This window comes from Panthera leo, chromosome F2 (assembly GCF_018350215.1).
Source record: "Panthera leo isolate Ple1 chromosome F2, P.leo_Ple1_pat1.1, whole genome shotgun sequence".
Classification (NCBI taxonomy): Eukaryota; Metazoa; Chordata; class Mammalia; order Carnivora; family Felidae; genus Panthera; species Panthera leo.
Window position 1 is genome coordinate 54,282,695 of NC_056695.1, and position 22,265 is coordinate 54,304,959.

The following is a 22,265-nucleotide window of genomic DNA, read 5'->3' on the forward strand; positions in this document are numbered from 1 at the left end:
CTATTCGGTTATCAAAAGAATTACAATTAAGTCAGAAAAGCTGTAAGACCTAAAAGAACCCTTTTCAGTATCACAGTCAAAGATTGACTTGTTGTTTTAGGTAATGCTAGATTTCCCAACAGCTGAAAGGCTGTGTCTGAGGCACAAATTGGAGAAAGGGAGTTATATGTAGATATCCTACATCCTAATTTCACTAAGAAAGACTACCATATGTTTATAGAAATATCAGAATATGCAAATCTCAACACATGTTGCAAACCTCATATTACAGATAATAAAGAACATTTAGTCGCAGGCATGGTACTAAGCACTTTACATATATTGTCTAGTTGAATTCTCCCAAGAACCTATGAAATTGAGTGTTACCATCTCCCCTGTGTTGCACACTGGGGACAATGAGGCTCAGGAATGTTGAGTAATTTGCCCACGGATATTCAGCCAGTTGGAAGGAGTGCTGGAATGTGAACCCACACAGCTTAACTCCAGCCTCTGAGCATTCCGTTCCAGTGCTCTGCAAAGAGTGGTGGAGGGTTACAGCCATAGAACCACCATTGGATCACTACGTAACATCCTGATCCAGAATTCTTTGACCATGGCAGGATTACCCCACCTCTCTGTGCATTTGTAAATGTGTGGGACATCTGTTGGCTGTCACACTAACTGGGGCATGCTAATGGCCTTTTATGGGCAGGACCAAGATGTGCCAAACCTAAATGAATTATTCTGCCCAATGTATCATAGTGTCTTCCAATGAGAAAATGAGCCAGTTAACAGAAATCCAAATAAATCATACTATCAAGCCATCCAATACTAACATAGCTGTAGTAGATCAATAATAGGATAAGTCTTTTGATTTCTTTTTTGTTTCTGAAGAGAGATGAATGATTAGAAAAGATTGAAAAAAGATGAAAAAGATTGAGAAGAATGGCAATATTACAATCAAAGTAGGTGTTATTCCTCACAGACTGCAAAATAAGGATGATGTTTGATCCTTTCATGCATAGAACCGTAATTGAGTTGGTGAGACCAAATCCATTATCATTGTATTTGAGGATCATCTGGTTCCAGACATCCAGAAGGAATAGGTTTATAACAAAGTGATGATTGGATTGCATACTTTATTATAGACCAATACAGACTGGACCAAAACCATGAAGAATATTATTCAAGGGCAGACCATAGTGGATGGCATGTAAATGGTACTATGACTCACTGTTGTGATTTCCATGGGGCAAATGACATAGTGTCCCATGATTTACCAGCTTTTTTTTTCAGCAGGGACAGTACCTACATATGTATATAGGCAATAGGATTTTATTGAAAAAATTAGAAAATCATGTTAGAAGCAGTAATTACTGAGTTTTAAATGATTTCTTGAAACATATTTGCTTTTTTTTAATGCCACTGCCATTCTTCTTCAGGTGAAAAAGATGAATTCTTAGTTCTGAGTCTGTGTGAAAGGTATTAATTACCAAATCCATCATAGATTTCTCAGAGAAATAATTATCTAAAAATAGGTTTGAGTGATCAAGCTTGAATGTGATTGATAAGTATATATAAATCAGCATGTTGCATTAACAAGCCCTAAACTTTCAATTTTAAAAAGCCAGCAAATTTGCACGTAATATAGGCAAAAATATTGCTTAAAATAGTTGATTCTGTGATCTTGGTGTATAATTCCTTTTTTTTTTTTAAAGCCAGTAGCTTTTCTTTTGTATTAATGTCTCAGAATTGAGGAAACTGTGTTTCTATATAAAACAATCTTAGGACTTTAAGGTAACTGGTAAAAATATGGCATATACTTTTTAAAAGCCTAGTTTTACGATTACATGGCATTAAAAAGTTAAATCATTTTATAAATTAAAAAATCCATATTTTACAAATTTCAGGAGTCTTCCTGAATATCAAATGAACCAATTAAAGACCATCGTGGCTTCCATTCTCTATTTCTTTTAATAGTTCACCTTCTCTCCTCTATTACCCCAAGTTCAAACAACAGCTGTTCCAAACTGATAAGGTTCAGATGAGGCTGTCTTAATTGAGAAATGCCTAGTCATTATCAATGAATTAGTGAAAATCACCTCAGTGTCATACCAAATAAATTACATTCAAATTTTATTTCAGGAGGCAATTTTCCCACCAACTTAAGAAGCAGGGTTAATTTTTCAGACGCAGGATCTGGCCACAGACAATATTTTTGGAGCTGGCATCATTTCAGATCTTTGAGAAATCAATTGAAAGGCTTATAGCATACAAACATGAATCCAGTATGAACTTCTTAAATAACTAATTTAGCATTCAGTATTTGCAGAGACCCTTTAGTCTTGCAAATGTGGATCATAGTGCTTGGGTCAGATTTGTAGTTCACTGCTGGTCTCAACCACAAGATTTGCCTTATCCTTTTAGATTCTAGTTTGGTGTGTTAGAAATATAATGAATGGGCTTTCAGTCTTAATACTTGAATTTCTTAACTTCTCTAATTATGAATTACATTGAGGTAATTAAGGGAACAGCATTTAATTTCTAGGATCAGATTCCTTACCGTCCATGCTCTCCAGGCTATGAAAGTGCAAATCTTATGTCTGTCAAAAAATGTGAATAAGTTCTATGTTTGTGAAGGGTGACTTAACTCTGGTGCGTTACTGTTAACCTGCTTTCATTCATTGTGCTTTCATGCAGATTAGTGAGTGGCAGGAGAAGAGAACTGTGTAGGATACAGGATAGGAGCCAGAGGTCAGGACTCAACTTGCCTGACTTCAAATTCTATTTCTACCACTTACTCCCCATGTGATTTTGAGTAACAGAAGTAGATTCTCTGACTTGTACCTACCTCATGGGGTTAATGTAAGGATAAAATGGCATAATAAGTTTAAAGCTTAAAAAATCTTAGATTAAAAGCTTAAAAACCTTAGCATGATATCTGATAAGTGTTCAGTAATGTTAGTTACTCTGATGTCAAATGGGTTATAAGAGAGGAGAGACAAGGGCCGTCAACACAAGAGTCTGCATGAAGGGTGATCCTATTTTTTTACATTAATATGAATTCTTTACTGAGGTATAATTTGCATATAATAAAATGTACATAATTTAAGTGTGCAGTTTAGTAAGTTCTGACAGATGACTACTTGATTTGTATACTGTTATATTTATGTAACCAATAAGTACATCAAGATATAGAACAATTTTTATCTTCCCAAAATGTTCTGTCCAGCTCTCTTGCAAATTATGACATGATTTATATCACTAAAAAAATAACATTTTCCTAAAGTAAAGTTTATTTTAAAGTAAGGATTTTTACTTTTTTTTTTTTACACAGGAGTTTCCCACAAAAAATGGCATATTTTGTTTCTTCTCTAAATAAAATTTCAATGTTTCAAACATATGCAGGTATGTGACCTGTGTGTGTGTGTGTGTGTGTGTGTGTATGTGTGTGTGTGACAGAGAGAAAGAATGAGAGAGACAGAAGGGGGATATGTGTGCTTTCATCAAATCGAAGATAATAATGATTTAAGGGTACTATATTAATTTATGTATTGCTAAGAAAGGAAAAGCACACAAGATGGGGAGCCTAATAGGAAGCCCTGACATTAAGCTAAGTCCCTGAAAACTATATTTTAATATTTATTTATTTTTGAGGCAGGGAGAGAGAATGTGAGTGGAGGAGGAGGGTCAGAGAGAGAGGGAGACACAGAATCTGAAGCAGGCTTCAGGCTCAGCACAGAGCCAACGTGGGGCTTGAACTCACGAACCGTGAGATCATGACCTGAGCTGAAATTGGACGGTTAATGGACTAAGCTACCCAGGCACCCCTGAAAACTATATTTTAAATAGAAGGTTGAAAAACCAAGGGAAAGACAGAAGAGAAATTTGCATGTCTCTGCTTGGGCTGTGGGTTGAGGGAGGAAAAAAAATTCTCCACTGTCAGTTTAATCTACGAGGCAGTACTCTCAGATTTATGGTCTCGGTATGGTCCAAAAGAATCCTCAAGCAGATTATAATTTATTGTAATTTACAGAAATCTCAGGTTGGTAGACTCCTAGGAGAGTGTCAAAAGCAAACACAAACCCTCCTGGAAGAATTACACTTCATTCCAGGTCAGGAGTGATTGATGGAATGGCACATTCAGATTTCAGAGATGTTCAAACGTGAAGAAAAGTGTCTTGGAATCAATCACATATGACATATCCTGGCTTTTTCTATTTAATGTGAAACTCACATGTAAAAATACAAAGAACTTTGATAGATAGAACTAATAAGAATAAATTTCAATAAGAATCTACCATATATCATGCACTGGCTGTTTTACTAATATACCTAAAATTTTTATATATGAAGCCAGAAGACTTCCAATCATAGTTAATGCATTACCATATGAGAAAAATACAAATATAAGATGTTGGCCCAGAAATAGAAGAAAAACTTATTATTTAAGAACATAGGGGTAAAGAGGCTGTTCTCTTGCCTTCCTGTGTTTTTTCTTTGTTTGAATCAAACAACTCTGCTCAGCCCAGGTTTTCCTTAATTTCTGCATCCTCCATTACCAGTATCTCTTTAGTACCAGTCAGCACTAAAGACTGGTTCCCACGAGATGTAGGTCTCTGTGAGAGCCATATTAATTGTCCTTTTTGCAGGGTTGCACCAGAGACCAAATTGAAACATTTAATTCATTCATTTAGTAATCCAGTGCCTGTGCTGTGCTATGTGCCAAGGCTAGGTAATCTAGAAAATTTATAAAACTCAAGCATTTGGGTTTATGTGTAATGTTCATGAAATTTTATTTAATGTGTTTCTCCTCCCTCTCTCCAGAGGTCACTATGATTTCCCCATCACGAGGAAGCATTCAAGGTGGCACCATGCTAACAATAAGTGGACGATTCTTTGATCAGACAGATTTCCCAGTCAGAGTTCTAGTTGGAGGTATTTTTTATGACTTTTAATATATTACATTATAAGAATAGATCCTGGCTTTTAAATAATTTGTAAGCAGAATAATAGTCTTTTTTCAATTAATGTCTTACATTTATTTAAGTTTATTTATTTATTTTGAGAGAGAGTGCAAGCTTGAGCCAGGGAGGGGGAGAGAGAGAAAGAATCCCAAGCAGGCTCTGCGTTGTCAGCAGAACTGTGACGTCATGACCTGAGTAGAAACCCAGAGTTGGACACTTAACTGACTGGGCCGCCCAGGCACCCCCTTAATGTCTTACTTTTAAAGCTGAGTATTTTCACATGGGCATTTGGTTTTGGGGCTTGATACTTTACCCATTGCTACTTTTCAGTGAGGGCTATTTCTTGCAGCCTTACCTGACCAGGACTTGGGCTCTGAGTTCATCACCAAAGGACATTGTGTGGTAGCATCGTAGTTGCCATCCACAAATTCCCCACCATACTTTGAGACACATATACCCTCTATTTAGCAAACTTTTAAATGCCTTTCTTGAACTGTTGTATAATTCTCAGGGGGTTGGTTATGGGGAAATGTAAAGTACATGGGGATACTCTTCTCATTCCCTTTTCACTGACTGTGTTTTATCTGGACATCAGGAATCACTGATGATGTTGGCTCTGGAAAGAGCATGAATGTGTTCTATCTTTACAAATGTACATAGGGCTTGGTTCTCTCGTTATACATCATTTTTATGTGTCTGTCTGGTTGAGACCAGTTCAAGGCAGGGAGCTGTGTAGCTCAAAAGGAGATAGAGGATGAATGTAATAGAGGGGATCTGCCCACTTGGTCATAATGATCTTACCTACCTTGATGAGCAGAGGACTGCATGTCTGCCCATGCAATTGGGTACATACTTTTTCTGATACAGCCCTCTGCCATGGTACTTTCTACTTGTAAGGAATATACCCATGAGCCAACCAAAATGTGATTTGAAGAAAAGAAATTAATATAAAATAACCTCATCTAACATTTATATCTCTATCTCTATGAATCCTTACTGGTCACCTGCATAAATATTAAAACTGAGGCAATAAGATTTTTAAATATCATGTATGTTATTTTGAAGTTTATATATAAATGTTTCAAATATTAAAACCAAGAACATAAAATATTTTTAATTTATATACTGTGTTTTAGGATCTGATATTGTGATACAGTTGACATACAAATATAACTATAGCATGCTAAATTTTTATGGTACTTCATTGCCATTAATGTGGCAACCAGGTTTAAGATTTTAAATCCTCAGTAATTCCTTTTTCTTTTAACTTGTTACTTTTTTTAAAAGGTGGTTTTTTTTTGCATTTTTTTAAATATAATTTATTGTCAAATTGGTTTCCATACAACATCCAGTGCTCATTCCAACAAGTGCATGCCTTAATCCCCATCAACTATTTAATCCATCCCCCATCCACCTCTCCTCTGGTAACCATCAGCTTGTTTTCAATAGTTAAGAGTCTGTTTCTTGGTTTGCCTCTCTCTCTCTCTCTCTCTCTCTCTCTCTCTCTCTCTCTCTCTCTCTCTGTTTTCCCTTTGCTTGGTGGTTTTTCTCTTAAATTCCACATATGAGTGAAATTATATGGTATTTGTTTTTCTCTGACTTATTTTGCTTAGCATAATACTCTCTAGCTTCATCCGCGTCATTCCAAATGACAAGATTTCATTCTTTTTATGGCTGGGTAATATTCCATTGTGTGTGTGTGTGTGTGTGTGTGTGTGTGTGTGTGTGTGTGTGTATACCATCTCTACTTTATCTTTTCATCACTTGATGGACACTTGGTCTGTTTCCATAATTTGGCTATTGTAGATAATGCTGATATAAACATTGGGGTGCATGTATCCCTTTGAATTAGTATTTTTGTATTCTTTGGGTAAGTACCTAGTAGTGCAATTGCTGGATCATAGGATAATTTTTTTTTAACATTTTGAGGAATCTTGTTCTGTTTTCCAGAGTAGCTGCATCAATTTGCATTCCCACCAACAGTGCAAGAGGTTTCCCCTTTCTCCACATCCTTGCCAATAGCTGTTTCTTGTGTTGTTGATTTTAGCCATTTGACAGGTGTGAGGTGATATTTCATTGTAGTTTTGATTTGTATTTCGCTGCTGATGAATGATGTTGAGCATCTTTTCATTGGTCTTTTGGCCATTTGTGTGTCTTCTTTGGAAAAGTGTCTATTTGTGTCTTCTTCCCACTTTTTAATTGGATTGTTCATTTTTTGGGTGTTGAGAAATCGTCAGTAATTTCTTGAAAATAATGATTTGTTTATGTATCTTTCCCTTGCTCCAAACAAAATGGGCTAAGTTGGTTTAATATACTGTTCAAATGCACTGTTTTCTAGTTCAATTACCTTGCATTCACAGAGCGTTCAAAATCATGACAGGTAGTGTTGAAGTATGTTTTCCGGGCCACCAGGAAAGACTTGGAAAAGATACCTTCCTCCATTTGCTAACCCTTGCCTCACTTTTCATGGGCTGTGATTCCCATGTCAGTAAATACTTAATGGACTCACCTTACATTAGGCTCTGACTGTGAGGGACACTTGGAAGTCTAAACCATAGACTCTTTGTTCAATTCAAATTGTGCTTTTGTATAAGTATAATCATTCTCATTTAGACCCTGTCTGTTTTGGTTTCAGTCTGCCTGTGAAAATACCATTTACAAATTATTATCTCTCTTGTTTTCATTTGGAGAACTTGGACTATAGGGCCATTTTATTTATTTATCTTACCTAAGAGGGCTGGGATCATCTGCTATTGCAGATTCTGAACATCATGAGTTTATTCAGCACCTTTTCTGTAGGAGACAAAATAGAAAGCTTCACTTTGGACTCAGAGTGAAATCTCTTACAGTGACATAGTTTTATCATTTTTTAAAAATTTGTTTCTCAGAAATTACAAAATTTTCTAACTCAGGCTTGTGATGCTTTGCCAGGAAAACATTACCATGTAAAAGTATGACAATTAATGAGTGATAAGCTTTCATGGAGAACATATAAAGGAAATGAAGAACCCCTAGCTTTGTTTCTTTGCTTATGCAACTTGGTTTTTATCAAAAAAGTATTTCAAGATAAGCTGATTGTGATTTACATTATGGAGCTCTGTAGTAATAGCTTTACACCTTGCTTCTTTCTAGGCCAAGCCTGTGATATTTTGAATGTCACAGAAAATAGCATATGCTGCAAGACACCCCCTAAACCTGATGTTCTCAGAACTGTATATCCAGGTAAGTTACCAGAAGAGAGAACAGCCATTTCTGCATTTATGTAAGAAGACATATATCATTAGGGCTTTAGTACATTCAGTCTGCTAAAACAGAACACCATAGACCAGGTAGCATATAAACAACCAACATGTGTATCTTACAGCTCTGGAGGCTGGGAAGTCCCAGATCATGGTACCAGCAGATTGGATGAAGGCCTGCCTCCTCATAGATGGCACCTTCCTGGGTCTAGAGAGCTCTGTGGGGCCCCTGTTATAAGGACTCTAATCCCATTTATGAGATTAGGTCCAATCTCATGACCTAAACAACCTCCCAAAGGCCCCCCCTGCTAATAACATCACATTGGGCATTAGGTTTCATTATACAAGTTTTGGAAGGGATACAAATATTCAGCCCATAACAATTAGTAACAAAAAATATTTGAACTATTTAGAATTTGTGGTGAGAATTATAATAAATTTCTTCCTAGTTTTTGGATCAGGAAATATTTGCATTAAAATAGCTGCATCAAAGCTGCACCATGCCTAAATTCCTCAGACACCCTACTGAAAACAATACATCTCTATTGAATGAGTTCAGTGGTGAGTTTATTTAAAATTAAATGAGATTACTAAATGTTGGTGCAGGCTACATGGAGATTGTATAAATGCCTTTCTGTGGTTAAAAAATAAATGGGAGAGGTTAAATCCTTACTTGTCTGGAATGTTTTAAGAGTGATAACGGGATGGGAGAAAGGGGACTCAAAATTCTTTCCAGACTTTGGCCTGTGACCAAAGTGACATCTGCAGTGATAGCACTGAGAGGCTGTGCCTGGATCTGAGGGTGTGTTTCTCATATCTTGTGCACAAAGTGAAATTGGTTTATAATTGTATCACTGGTTGGTATTTGGAGCCAAGAAAATTACATTTATCAGCCTCTTAAATTTCCTTGTTTTGGATGACATTAGAAAAAAATGACCAGTTTCAGAAGAGAATTTTGATAATCACAGTTGGTAACTTTAAAGAGAGTTGTGTATATCAGAGCACACTGCTGGTGCAGAAGTTTCAGACGCACAACTTCTCTCTGAACAAACTCCGCTGAAGAGGAGGAGCCTTTGTTTTCTAGATCCAGCTGCTCCAGAACAGCTTAAGGCTGCTGAAAGAAGGCATGTGTCTGATTGTTGTGTTTCAAGGAAGAAAAAAAAAAAAAAGTGAGATGGCTCCCTTATGATTAGGAAAAAACTTTTAATTACAGAGTTTACATTGGCAAGTGTAGGTTAACTTTAATGATAATTCTCTCTGATTCTGTCCAAGAAGGAGATGAATTCATAGCAGATGTAATGTCAAAAAGAAGAACAAATAATGACAAATCTTAAAGCCAACACTGTCTGTTCCTTGATTACTTGTAAACCATTAGTAGAGTAACTTTTGTTAGAGTAATCAGGCAAAGGTTTTGAAATCAAATGGTCTGAACCGTGAAGTTTTGAGATTTAACTATATAAAACAACATGAGTCATGTCATAGGTAATAATTATTATATTATTATCTTAAGTAAAGCACTAATATCTAATCCCCATAGCAACCACACAAATAGTAATATCACTCCTATTTTACATATGTAGAATCTGAGGTGCAAATATATGAAGTAATCATAAATAAATTGTAGACTATCTTAACAGCACTCTAAACTGTGGATACAGGTATATGTACAGGTATGTGCAATTGTTTCGTTAACATGCATGCTCTAAAAATGTGAATAACAGTAGAATAATCTATAACTACCACCCACATAGAGGGCCATTGAGACACCACATCAAAATTCTGATGAGAATACTTTTTTGTTACATTCAGGTGGGAGAGGCCTAAAGCTTGAGCTCTGGAATAATAGTAGGCCAGTACATCTTGAAGAGATACTTGAATACAATGAGAAAACACCAGGGTACATGGGTGCCAGTTGGGTAGATTCAGCTTCCTATATCTGGCCTATGGAGCAAGATACATTTGTCGCACGCTTCAGTGGATTTTTGGTGGCTCCAGAATCTGATGTCTATAGATTCTACATTAAAGGTGATGACCGTTATGCCATTTATTTCAGCCAAACTGGACATCCAAAAGATAAGGTAAGGAAGCCACAGAATACTATTCAACATTACAAAAGCGATATGGCAACCTTTATATGTATCTCATCTATTCTAATCCAAACCAATGCATATATTAAAAAGTTTATGAGAGATATTTTCATGTGATTGGGTTCTTGGCTGTTTTAACATGTGTTACATGAACTATAAAGTCATCATAGAAAACCCATGGCCTAAAAAAAAATGCTTTCCTGTATGTAAATTTGCTCTAGGAAGGGAAAAACATGCATATTTCCTTTAAATATCATTTTAATTATGGAAGAATTATAACCATACTTAGGCAATTTGGGAAAGAGTGAAAATATTTCACTATTCTACTGCATCTATTTCACTGTTACTTGGTCATGACATTAAAGTCTATCATTTCTTTTTGTGTCTATTTTGTTTTTTTTTCAATAAAAAAATTTTTTAGCATTTATTTATTATTGAGAGACAGAGAGAGAACATGAGCATGGGAGGAAGAGACAGAAAGAGGAGGAGACACAGAATCTGAAGCAGGCTGCAGGCTCTGAGCTGTTAGCACAGAGCCTGATGCGGGGCTCGAACTCACAAACCGCAAGATCATGACCTGAGCTGAAGTCAGACACTCAACTGACTGAGCCACCCAGGCACCCCAACTTTGTTTTTTATATACATAAGATCACACATCCAATTTCATAGTCATTTTTGTCACATATAAATATTTTCACATTTTATTAAATAATTTACACAACACAATTTTTAATGACTGAAAAGTGTTTTATTGCATGGGTTTACTAAACCTGTATAACTTTGTGCATGTGGATAAAGTTTTTAGTTTACTTCTGACTTTTCATGACCACAAATAATACTCCGTTGAACATTAGTGTTCATTAAATTATTCTGCATTTTAAAAAAATTTTTTTTCAACGTTTATTTATTTTTGAGACAGAAAGAGACAGAGCATGAACAGGGGAGGGGCAGAGACAGAGGGAGACACAGAATCTGAAACAGGCTGCAGGCTCTGAGCGGTCAGCACAGAGCCCGACGCAGGGCTCGAACTCACGGGCTGTGAGATCATGACCTGAGCCGAAGTCGGATGCTTAACCGACCAAGCCACCCAGGCGCCCCAAATTAGTCTGCATTTTAATTATTTCTTTAGGAGTTTTCATAAATGTGAAACTAATGAACCAAATCAAAAGAACATTTTATGACTCCATGTACATGGCAAGATTGCCCCCCAACCTGGAGGAACAAATTTAAATTGTTGCCTGTAATATATGACTTCTAATTTTACCATAGCTTTTCAGCACGTTTCCTCCAAAGATAGTATAATCTTTCCTGATGGGAAGCCCAGAATTTTCTCAATCTGGCATGTAGACCCATTTAGTGACCTTGGCATCTTTCAGACCTACTTTTGGTGATCTCTTGTAGATTAAACCCCTAAAACTTCTCCACAGAGCAAGAGGATGTTTTATTTAACAATATCAACCTTCCTCCTGGTATATATCTTTCTATTTTCCATCGCAGTACTAATTGTGGAAAAGCTGTGGTTTGTGTGTATTTATGGTATAGTGGTTCTGATGTTAGGTAAGGGTGGAAAGTATGAAGTGAACTTTGATAATTTTTAAACACTGGATTTCACCATGGATAACAGATCTTAGAAGAAAAATATGTAGTTTCACATTTTCTGTTCATGAAAGTTCTAGGACTGACAGAAATAATAAATGATAAACAAATGCTGAAAAGTTTATTAATAAGTTCTCCTCTCTCTCTCTCTCTCTCTCTCTCTCTCTCTCTCTCTCTCTCTCTCTGGGATAAGGTGAAGATTGCGTATCATTCTTCCAATGCCAACAATTATTTTTCCAGTCCAACACAAAGTTCAGATGACATTCATCTTCAGAAAGGAAAAGAGTAAGGTTTTTTTAATTTTCATTAAACTGTTATGTGGTATTTAAAAACTGTAAGTTTATATCTAAAAACATTGTCAATTTGTTTTATTGGTAGAAATGATGTTATTTCATTGGCTTAATTTATAATTGGTCATTCTCTATAATTTTATTAAAAATTGCTTCTGTAGTTCCAAGAATATTGACATTCATTTAACCAGGGAAATTTGAAATCTAAATATTTCTGTTGCAGAAATTATAATTTTGTGAAATTTACTTGATCCTGTTCTTAGTTTCTTACTAGGACCTTTCAGTCAATTCAGCCATCTAAGCTGAGCTCTTGAATATTTCTAGAGAAGAAACATAAAACCACATGAATTATTAACACAGCTAACATATATTTAATATTCACTGATTTAGATATTGGGCCAGGAAATTTAATACAAAAATATTCAAATCTACTCCCTACCCTTAAGGAGTATATCACTTAGTGCTGAAAGGTCAAGTCCAGGGAGAAAATGAGAGTTTCATTCAAATATGAGATACCATTCAAAAAGGCATACAGGATTCCTGGAAATCAAGAGGTAAAAGACATGATAAATTCAAAGTAGCTAAGTTACACGGAGATCTAAAGACTCCGTGATATCATCTTCCATTTATCATTTGTATGTGTTAGGTTTTGCTGCATAAGATACCACCCCGCCCCCCCCAAATTTTGTAACTTAAGCAACTCAATTTTGTGATTGGCCAGGCAGTTCTTTTGGTTCTGTCTACTCTAGTTGGTGATGGATGGCCTAGGATGGCCTCACTTATATATCAGGAGCCTCAGTTGGCATGGCTGGAACTTAGATATTTGGGATGTCCCACTCCACATGGTCTCTCGCCTCCCAAGCGCTACCCCAGGCTTGTCAAATTTGTGAATGGGTTTCCAGCAGTGAAGAAAGAAATTCCTACTGTACATAATCTTTTTAAAGACTCTGCTTGTATCACTTTTGCTAATATCCTATTGGCCAAAGCAAATGGCCAAATCTAGATTCAAGGGGGGTGAAGAAATAGACTTCACTTCTAGATGGAAGGATATTGTTGTTTTTTTCCCCCTTCATTCTATCACACCATCTTTCCAGATATTGACAGCACCATGAAGATCTGTTGGAACTAGACAGAGAGGGTTGGGATTAAAGGTACCTGAAAGCAATTACGCTCAGTGTTCTCACTGAAATCTTAGTAATAATGACATGGGGAAAGTGTTCCATTCTTTCTATCCTCCTCCTTCTACTATCACTTCTTTATGTACTTAAACACTTGCTTTTTTAACCAGGATCAGTGGGCCAATTCAGGGTAAACGGAACACCTAATTAATCCCTACTGCTATTAAGTGTTAATACACTTTCAGGCTTTGCCTTGGCCGTGGAAAATGCATTTAGTTTACCTGCTTGGCAGGAGCGTAGAGCTTACATGAAAGTGAGCCCTAATACATCTGCTGTCTGCTTTCTGCAAGGCAGCTTGGAATTTACACACTGATACTTATAATGATGGCTGTGAATTTTGAAACTGAGGGCACTGTACTGGGCTTATTGCACAGTGGTCCCTAGACCTTTCCAAAGGTAGCTGCTCATTTGCCAAATTCATCCTACTCAGTTAATATAGCCCCATCTCTAAGTGAATTTCTTTTTCATTACCCTGTTCTACTTTGAATCAGTTACTAATTTTTAATAATCCTTTAATCTTTAAAACTCTCTTAGTCTCTGTTATTCATATGAACAAAGAGAATTATATTTTTTACAGGATTTTGTGAAGATTAAATATGATGTCTATAAAGTGCTCAGTTTAGTGTGTGATACATAGAAAGTGCCTAATTAATATTTTTAAGCTGCTAACAGGGTACAGAATTTAATGGTTCTTCTTTGAGCCCTACTTCTTTTTTTTTTTTAATTTTTTTTTTTAATTTTTATTTTATTTTTGAGACAGAGAGAGACAGAGCATGAACGGGGGAGGGTCAGAGAGAGAGGGAGACACAGAATCGGAAGCAGGCTCCAGGCTCTGAGCCATCAGCCCAGAGCCCGACGCGGGGCTCGAACTCACAGACCGCGAGATCGTGACCTGAGCCGAAGTCAGACGCTCAACCGACTGAGCCACCCAGGCGCCCCTGAGCCCTACTTCTTAGTATTGCCCACATTCATTTGGTAGAGCTGGCAAACAGATTCTCAGAGCAGCCAAGAGCCTGATGGAATCCTCCTGTATCAGTTCTATGAGGAGGATGACCCAGAGCCTCATCATCCTAGAAAGATGAGAGGTGATAAATGTCCCTCATTCAGTCTTTCATGAATTGTGAATATTTATTCTTCATATACAAAAGGGTATCTGTTAAACGATGTGAGGCAATTTAGAGGAACTCCCAGCTGGCCTCTCCAAAGATGGGAGCAATGGTGACATTGATTGAGATTTAAGTAGGTAACCAGTAGCTTTTCACTCACCTGTAACAGCCAGTCAGCAAATGCCTTATCCTGGACATGCAATTAGATGATCCAGCTTGTTGGAGAGGCCATGATCAATCTAATCAGTAATAGTTTCCTGAAGCAGTGTTTTATTTCCCCAGTTATAACTGGAGTCATTATTCAAGGAACTAGAAAGGAACTTCCATCCCTGACAACATTTAACCACTCAGATACAAAACATGATATGTCTAAGTTTGCCTGTTATTTTCTTATACACATTAGAGTATTTAAACTCTGTATGCCTTCTGTGTTTTATGCCAGGGAGTTTGCATTATAATCTACAATGTAATTTTGTTTTAAGCTCCTTGAGGATAGGATAGGGGAATGTATCTTTTTTCAATAAATATTTATTGACAAAACTGAATGAATTAGTCACGAATGGGGACAACTCTGTATCTCTAGTGCAGATACCCTACATAATTCATTTTATTTTAAAAAACTGCCATGAAAGTTTAATATTTAAAATCAGGGATACTACAACATAAATCATTTAATAGGCAGGTATTTTATATAGTGTTGAAATTTTATTCATTGGAAAAAATTTCATATTTTTCAGGTACTACATTGAAATCTTGCTGCAGGAGTATAGACTGAGTGCCTTTGTTGATGTTGGCTTGTACCAGTATAGAAATGTCTATACTGAGCAACAAACAGAAGATGCAGTAAATGAAGAACAAGTTATCAGATCCCAGTCGACAATTGTCCAGGAAATACAGGTTTGCTGTGAAGATAGATCTGCTTTGTAGAAAGTTAACGTTCCAAGATAGCTCTATTCAGTTATTAATTTTACTGTGGAAGATACTACTTGAGGGGAAAGCAGTCATGGAAAATTATTGACTTGTGGTTAGAAGTATCTGTATTATAAATGAAAGAGGCTGTTATTTGATAAGACTGAAACTTTAAAATATTTTATCATTTGCAGTAAAATAGAGCAATAAAGAAGCATTGAATAATTGACTATCATGCTTTTTAAATGTGCTTTTCTATACAGTGAAGGTTTTTTCTTTAACTGGGAAATAGGTTATAACATTGGAAAACTGGGAAAGAACTACTGCAAGGAGTGAAGTTCAAAAGATAACAGTAACCAGCCCATGTGTGGAAGCTAATTCATGTTCCCACTACCATTATAGATTAATCTATAACATGGAAAGAACTGGTAAGTTGCAAATAATAAAGGAGATTTCATGTCTCTTCATTTAGAGATGAAATTATAAAAATTTAGTCTAGTCTAGTTCTTTCTGGAAAATATTGTTTTAATAGTGTGCTAGACAAAGAAGCTAAAAATGTATTATGAAGAAAAACCTTTGGACTGGGATAAAAAATGGTATCAGTAAAAACAACTTCCTGGTATATACTATCATTTTCTTTTGTAATGATCACAATAAATGTATATCTAAGTGCATAGAAGGATTTTATGTATCTGTGACTCACAGGGATAAGTTAAGATAATAAGAATTAAATTCATCATTACAGAGAAGTAAATATTCCAATTTCTCAAAAAAAAGCTATGAGATACTAATTTATCTGTTAACAAAAACATTGAGTCTCTATATTTTATAATAAACCTGAAAATATAAGTTTTCTATTTCTGTTAATTGTTTCAATAAGTAAATATTAATGGGTGATTACTGTTTTCCAAATAGCTTATATAACAATAATAACAATGGTAATAACAATGCTTATTACCATGGGAATATTAAAACAATAAAATACGATCCTGATCTTTAGGAAATTACAATCCAATGAAGTAGTCACTATTATTGAACTCAAATTACTTTCAAAACACAATTTTATTAAATGATAATATATGATACAGACTACGGGTGCTTTAAAAATTCAAATATAAGACATCAGTGCTGGCTGTGGTTAGTGCAGAAAGATTGCAACTCTTTTCTTTTTTTTTTTAAATTAAGGCCCCTAATCATTTGCCTTTTTATTTTTATTTTTTTTTTAATTCATCCAAGTCTTGGTACCTGGTGATGCTTCTGACTTCATACTGCAATCAGCTTTAAATGACCTCTGGTCTATAAAACCAGATACAGTTCAAGTAATAAGAACACAAAACTCCCAAAGCTATGTTTACATGGTAACGTTTATATCAACTAGAGGTAAGCATGTATCTCATTTTGTACTTCTGTAAATTTTTCTCTAAGAAACAAATTTATATTCTCTAAAGCTCCACTGAAAAAATTAAAAACTCCATACTACGTGGCAATGAGAAAGAATGAAATATGGCCCTTTGTAGCAACGTGGATGGAACTGGAGAGTGTTATGCTAAGTGAAATAAGCCATACAGAGAAAGACAAATACCATATGTTTTTACTCTTATGTGGATCCTGAGAAACTTAACAGAAACCCATGGGGGAGGGGAAGGAAAAAAAAGAAAAAAAAGAGGTTAGATTGGGAGACAGAATCAAAGCATAAGAGACTCTTAAAAACTGAGAACAAAATGAGGGTTGATGGGGGGTGGGAGGGAGAGGAGGGTAGGTGATGGGCATTGAAGAGGGCATCTTTTGGGATGAGTACTGGGTGTTGTATGGAGACTAATTTGACAATAAATTTCATATAATAAAAAATTAAAAAAAGTAAAAAAAAAGTAAAAATTCCATAAAATGGCAGAGAAAGAAGTGGATTCATAGCCTTGATCACTTTTAGGAGAAATAGAAAATAAATGGTCAATTTTTTTTTCTATTGTAATTAAAATTTTAGTCCTATTTCAAGGAATGTACAGCTTCAATGCATGAGAAACACTATATATACCATAAATGCACTATCTGTATAATAGGCTACTTTATATTTAGAAAAAATAAGCAAAGATATGAATTCTGGAAATGAGCTTTAAGTAGTTAGCATGTCTTAGGAGACACTAGTCTAACCAGATCTTGCCTGATGAAAGGATTCTGTGGTCAAATCCACATGGGAAACTGCATAACCCAGCTTATCCTTGAAGATTGACAGGTCTCATTAGAATAATAAAATCCCTGAGAATTCCTACAGTGAGAAAAAAAAAAAAACATACAAAAACAAAAACTGAAAGAAAACATTTCACCTGTGTTTAAGACACCATTTACCAAAATTATTTTTACCTCTCTGTCCTTTTCAAGCAATAGCTATTAACTTCCTATTAATGTTTTGCATTTTCAAGTCTTAAAGTCAAGTTTAACGACCAAATTTAGTATTTGGGCTATGTAGTTCAAAAATAGGTCCCTGAATATGTATGTGTTTACTTTTCTTTGGGCAATAATTATGTTCCAATTCACTGTTTATTTCTCATTTTATAAAATTGTTTAATTTGCTTGTTGGATGGAGGGCAAAGAATTTCATTTAACATGAATTGAAATTCTAAAAATTTCCCAAAGTTTAGATTGTCAAAAATGCTGTATAAATGAAGATATGGTGATCCTTGTTCTCCGAGGAATACATCTATAGTTCAGAGAGAAATTTTACAGCTTCAGCAGCCTTAAGAAATATAGTACCAAAATCATAAGTACCAAATCAAATTCTAGGACTCTACCCACCAGAGGTCAGTGGGTTTCCAATGGTGAAGCATCTTCCCAAAGCAGAGATAAATCTGAGGACAAGCCCTTATTTCTCTTAAAGTGAGATTGTATTAACAGGCCTCCCAGGCCTCGGGCTATTTCCTGGAATTCAGTTTTGTACTGTATTCATGTTTAAAGAAAATAGCAATATCCCAACCTAGCCCTCTATACTATGATAATGGTACTGGGACAAAACGAAAAGAAGTTTTGGAATATCCCACTGGTCGTTGATCTTTACCTCATGGTCCCAATACCTCCTTTTGTTTATCCCGTAATACTTTATTTTAAGCCATGGATATCAAACCTTAAATGAATAGCACTTTACCTGCTATTTTGCTGTTTCTGCTACGGCTAAATCTTTAGCTCAAATTCAAGGATCCACATCTTCCCCATTCATCCCCCCTTTTTTTGTGATAATACAATAAAACCAATTTTGTTACTCATGGATATATTGGTATTTTATTAAATTAACATCTTCAAATCCTATTTGGTACTTCATCACAGGAGACTTTGATCTGCTTGGTTATGAAATGATTGAAGGGAACAATGTCACCCTGGATATTACAGAACAAATCAAAGGAAAACCCAGTTTGGACACATTCACACTAAACTGGGATGGAATCACTTCGAAACCTCTGACCCCATGGTCATCAGAAGCTGAAGTATGCTCTTAGCTAATTTATTAAATAGAAAGCTATTTAAATATCACCTTTCTAGTAAAACAAAAGAAAACAAAATAAACCCCACACTTTAAGGAGCGGTAATATACTCTTTTACTTGACATGATGTGTCGGAGCCAACCCATAGAGAGTGGAGAAGGGAGGAAACATCACAGAGACACAGGGGATGAAAGGGGGGGTTCTTAGATCTGTGCCAACAGGATCCATTGTATCTCTGTGTGGGGCAGCTGTTTTTGTAGAAAGAATGTTTGCTTGGGAGTTATTGAATTTTGACAACTATCTACACAATGAGTTTAGGTTAATATTTGTTTGATGATTAACATCTTACTTTATCTCCTTAATTCTAAATGCTAATTATATCTGTGCTTTGCAAGAGAAGTAGATGTGGAAATTACAGGAAAACTTGTGAATAAATGTGTACCAATTCCTGTATAATCCAAGATCATTTATTATTTTTAAAATAACCATCAATACAGTCTTAGAGTATCTGAATCTCTTCTTTTGAAAAACAGAATACATTGTATATTTTGTATATTGTATTTACATATTTTGAAAAACAGAATACAGTGTATAGTTTTTTCCAGTTAATTTTGAGCTAATGGGGAAAACTATTCACTTGGAACCTGTTTAATTGACTGCTAATTCATTTAGGTTTGCCTCATTGCCCTCTTTAAAAAAAACTACTAAACAAGTATGTCTACCTTACATAACAACGGTGTAAGCTAATGTTACCCAATTGGATGTAACTATTGTGATTCTAAAATAAAACTCTTGAAAAAGTCACTAGACACTAAAATTATTACATATTAACTTGAAATTATTTAGGAAATGATCTCATAATGATGGCTGAAGTATGGGAATTATGCAAATGTTCAATTATAACTAATTAGTGGAATGAGTAGTAATAGTATAAATGCTCTAACTCTTCATGAAAAAGAAGTTACTAAAGCTCATATTTTTAATTTAGTTTCAGGCAGCCGTAGAAGAAATGGTTACTGCCAAGTGTCCACTGCAAATTGCAAATTTTGAAGAAGGATTTGTTGTGAAATACTTTAGAGATTATGAGTCTGATTTTAACCTGGTATGGAATGTAAATGAACAGTGAAACTGACCAAATAAGAATTTGTATAAATGCTTGGAATCTTGTGATTCTCTTTGGACTAACATTAATTCCTATTGTCAAATTGCAAAAATAATTTGTTACACATTTATTGGTAAGGTATGCTTTATCATCTCCTTGCATTATAATGTGATTCATTTGTGAAATTCACCACATATGAATTTTCTCGATCAAGGGAAAGTAAGAAAGATGATGGACAATATAAGATCTATAGGGTGTTTTACTTGTTTACTTGGACGCAGAGTATATCCTGTTTCCTCATTGGCTTCTGAGCATATAATTTGTAGTAGAGCTTCCCTTGATTTTTGAGATTACCCTCTGGTCAATTAGTAAAATACTTGTCCTTATTTCTCTCTTGGTGAGGTATAAGAACTTTTCTTTGATGTACAGTAAAGAAAATTTCAGAATACTCTTATCTTCCTAATTCTTATTTTGAAAATCCGAGGAAGCCAGATATTCACCATTTCCAAATGAATACCATAAGAATGAGGACTATATAGGCTAGTGATTTGGTTCAGATCAATACCTTAGAAATAAAAATGAATCCTTAAAGATATTTATCACATGCTTTAAATCACATGCTTTAAATCTGTTTAAATGAGCAGATTTATTAGTGAAAAAAACAAGGAAAATCTTTCCATTTAATTGGCTCTCATTTCAAATTAATTTAATAAACATGCATGTACTTGGGTTCTCCTATCCTGAATGTAGTGCTAGCAGCCTTGGGAATTGCACAGTAATTTACACTATGCTCTTTCCTTTCTTCATTTCCCATCATCATCCTGGCACACATTCTTTGCTCTATCTTACTTTGATTATTTGCATTTCCCAGCACCATCTTCTTACATCCCTGCTTATTTCACTTATTTTACCCTCTCCCTGAAGCTCCTTAGTCCACCTTTCCTTTGAAATGAGTCTTGTTTATCTCTAAAGACAACTCATGTAATGCTTCCTCTGAGTTATCTTTCTTGATGCTTTATATGTGAGTTAGAGGCCTCTCTTCAACCTCATAATTATATAATATATGTATAATACTTCAACATCAGTATTATAATCCTTAGTTCCTTTGTCCCAAACTTCATGGGATAGGAAATATCCCATATAGGGATAGTGTTCTTCACCACTTGAACCTTGAAGATTCAACAAAAAACAAATTAACAAACAATAACCTGGCACATAGTGAACACTGAATGAATATTTGTGGAGGGGTGCCTGGGTAGCTCAGTCGGTTGAGCATCCGACTTCCGCTCAGGTCGTGATCTTGGGAGTTTGTGAGTGTGAGCCCTGCATTGGGCTCTCTGCTGTCAGCACAGAGCCTGCTTCAGATCCTCTGTCCCTGCCTTTCTTTCTGTACCTCCCTCCCTCACTCTCTCTTCGTCTCCCTCAAAATAAATTAACTTTAAAAAAATTATAAAAAAATATTTGTGGAAGGAATGAATAAATATCCCTAAGAGTTCATGATATAAGGAGAAATAGGGGCGCCTGGGTGGCTCAGTCGGTTAAGCGTCCGACTTCGGCTCAGGTCATGATCTCACGGTCCGTGAGTTCGAGCCCTGCGTCGGGCTCTGTGCTGACAGCTCAGAGCCTGGAGCCTGTTTCAGATTCTGTGTCTCCCTCTCTCTGACCCTCCCCCGTTCATGCTCTGTCTCTCTCTGTCTCAAAAATAAATAAACGTTAAAAAAAATGATATAAGGAGAAATATAAGATTTAGGAAATAGCCAAATACAGGTACAAGGGATTATATGATTGTGGAGCCAAAGGAGTGATACGGGATGAGAGCATTAGACTTTCAAAGAAGAGAGAGAATATTTCAAGTTAAAGTGGTGTGGGAAGCAATGGATCCAAGTTGGAACTTGAACAAATTGGGTGGAGATGTGGGGGAATAAAGCAGGACAATAAGTCATGTTTTCATTTGAAATATTACTGTTTCTGTAGGAACATATTAACAGAGGGCAGAAGACAGCAGAAACTGATGCTTACTGTGGTCGTTATTCCCTGAAAAACCCAGCTGTTCTCTTTGACTCCACAGATGTTAAACCAAACAGACTACCATATGGAGACATTTTATTATTTCCTTATAATCAGGTGAACTCAACAAAATGATATGCTAATTTAATCTGTAAAATACCTTGATAATAAAATTTCCTGAAATATAAGACAGGAAAAACTGCTTGTCATGTGAAATCATGTCACATTAGACAGGTACTGTGGTTCACATTCTGGGGGCTTGTGATTTCCTCTTCTGTTGGTTTTCAAAAAAAAAAAAATGAAAAAAATATGTAATATCATGCACACGTATTCTG

At 35.6% G+C, this 22,265-nt stretch overlaps 1 protein-coding gene across 1 annotated transcript in view; it reads left to right on the forward strand.

Moving 5' to 3' along the window:
- The window catches only part of PKHD1L1 (PKHD1 like 1), a 158,517-nt gene that overhangs the window by 20,702 nt on the left and 115,550 nt on the right, over positions 1–22,265 (forward strand). The window contains exons 10-20 of the mRNA XM_042923667.1: positions 3,317–3,387; positions 4,807–4,917; positions 8,079–8,168; positions 9,995–10,263; positions 12,062–12,153; positions 15,180–15,339; positions 15,644–15,779; positions 16,588–16,731; positions 18,667–18,824; positions 19,810–19,923; positions 21,898–22,047. Coding sequence (XP_042779601.1) covers positions 3,317–3,387; positions 4,807–4,917; positions 8,079–8,168; positions 9,995–10,263; positions 12,062–12,153; positions 15,180–15,339; positions 15,644–15,779; positions 16,588–16,731; positions 18,667–18,824; positions 19,810–19,923; positions 21,898–22,047 — 1,495 coding nt within the window. The remainder of the gene's footprint in view (positions 1–3,316; positions 3,388–4,806; positions 4,918–8,078; positions 8,169–9,994; positions 10,264–12,061; positions 12,154–15,179; positions 15,340–15,643; positions 15,780–16,587; positions 16,732–18,666; positions 18,825–19,809; positions 19,924–21,897; positions 22,048–22,265) is intronic.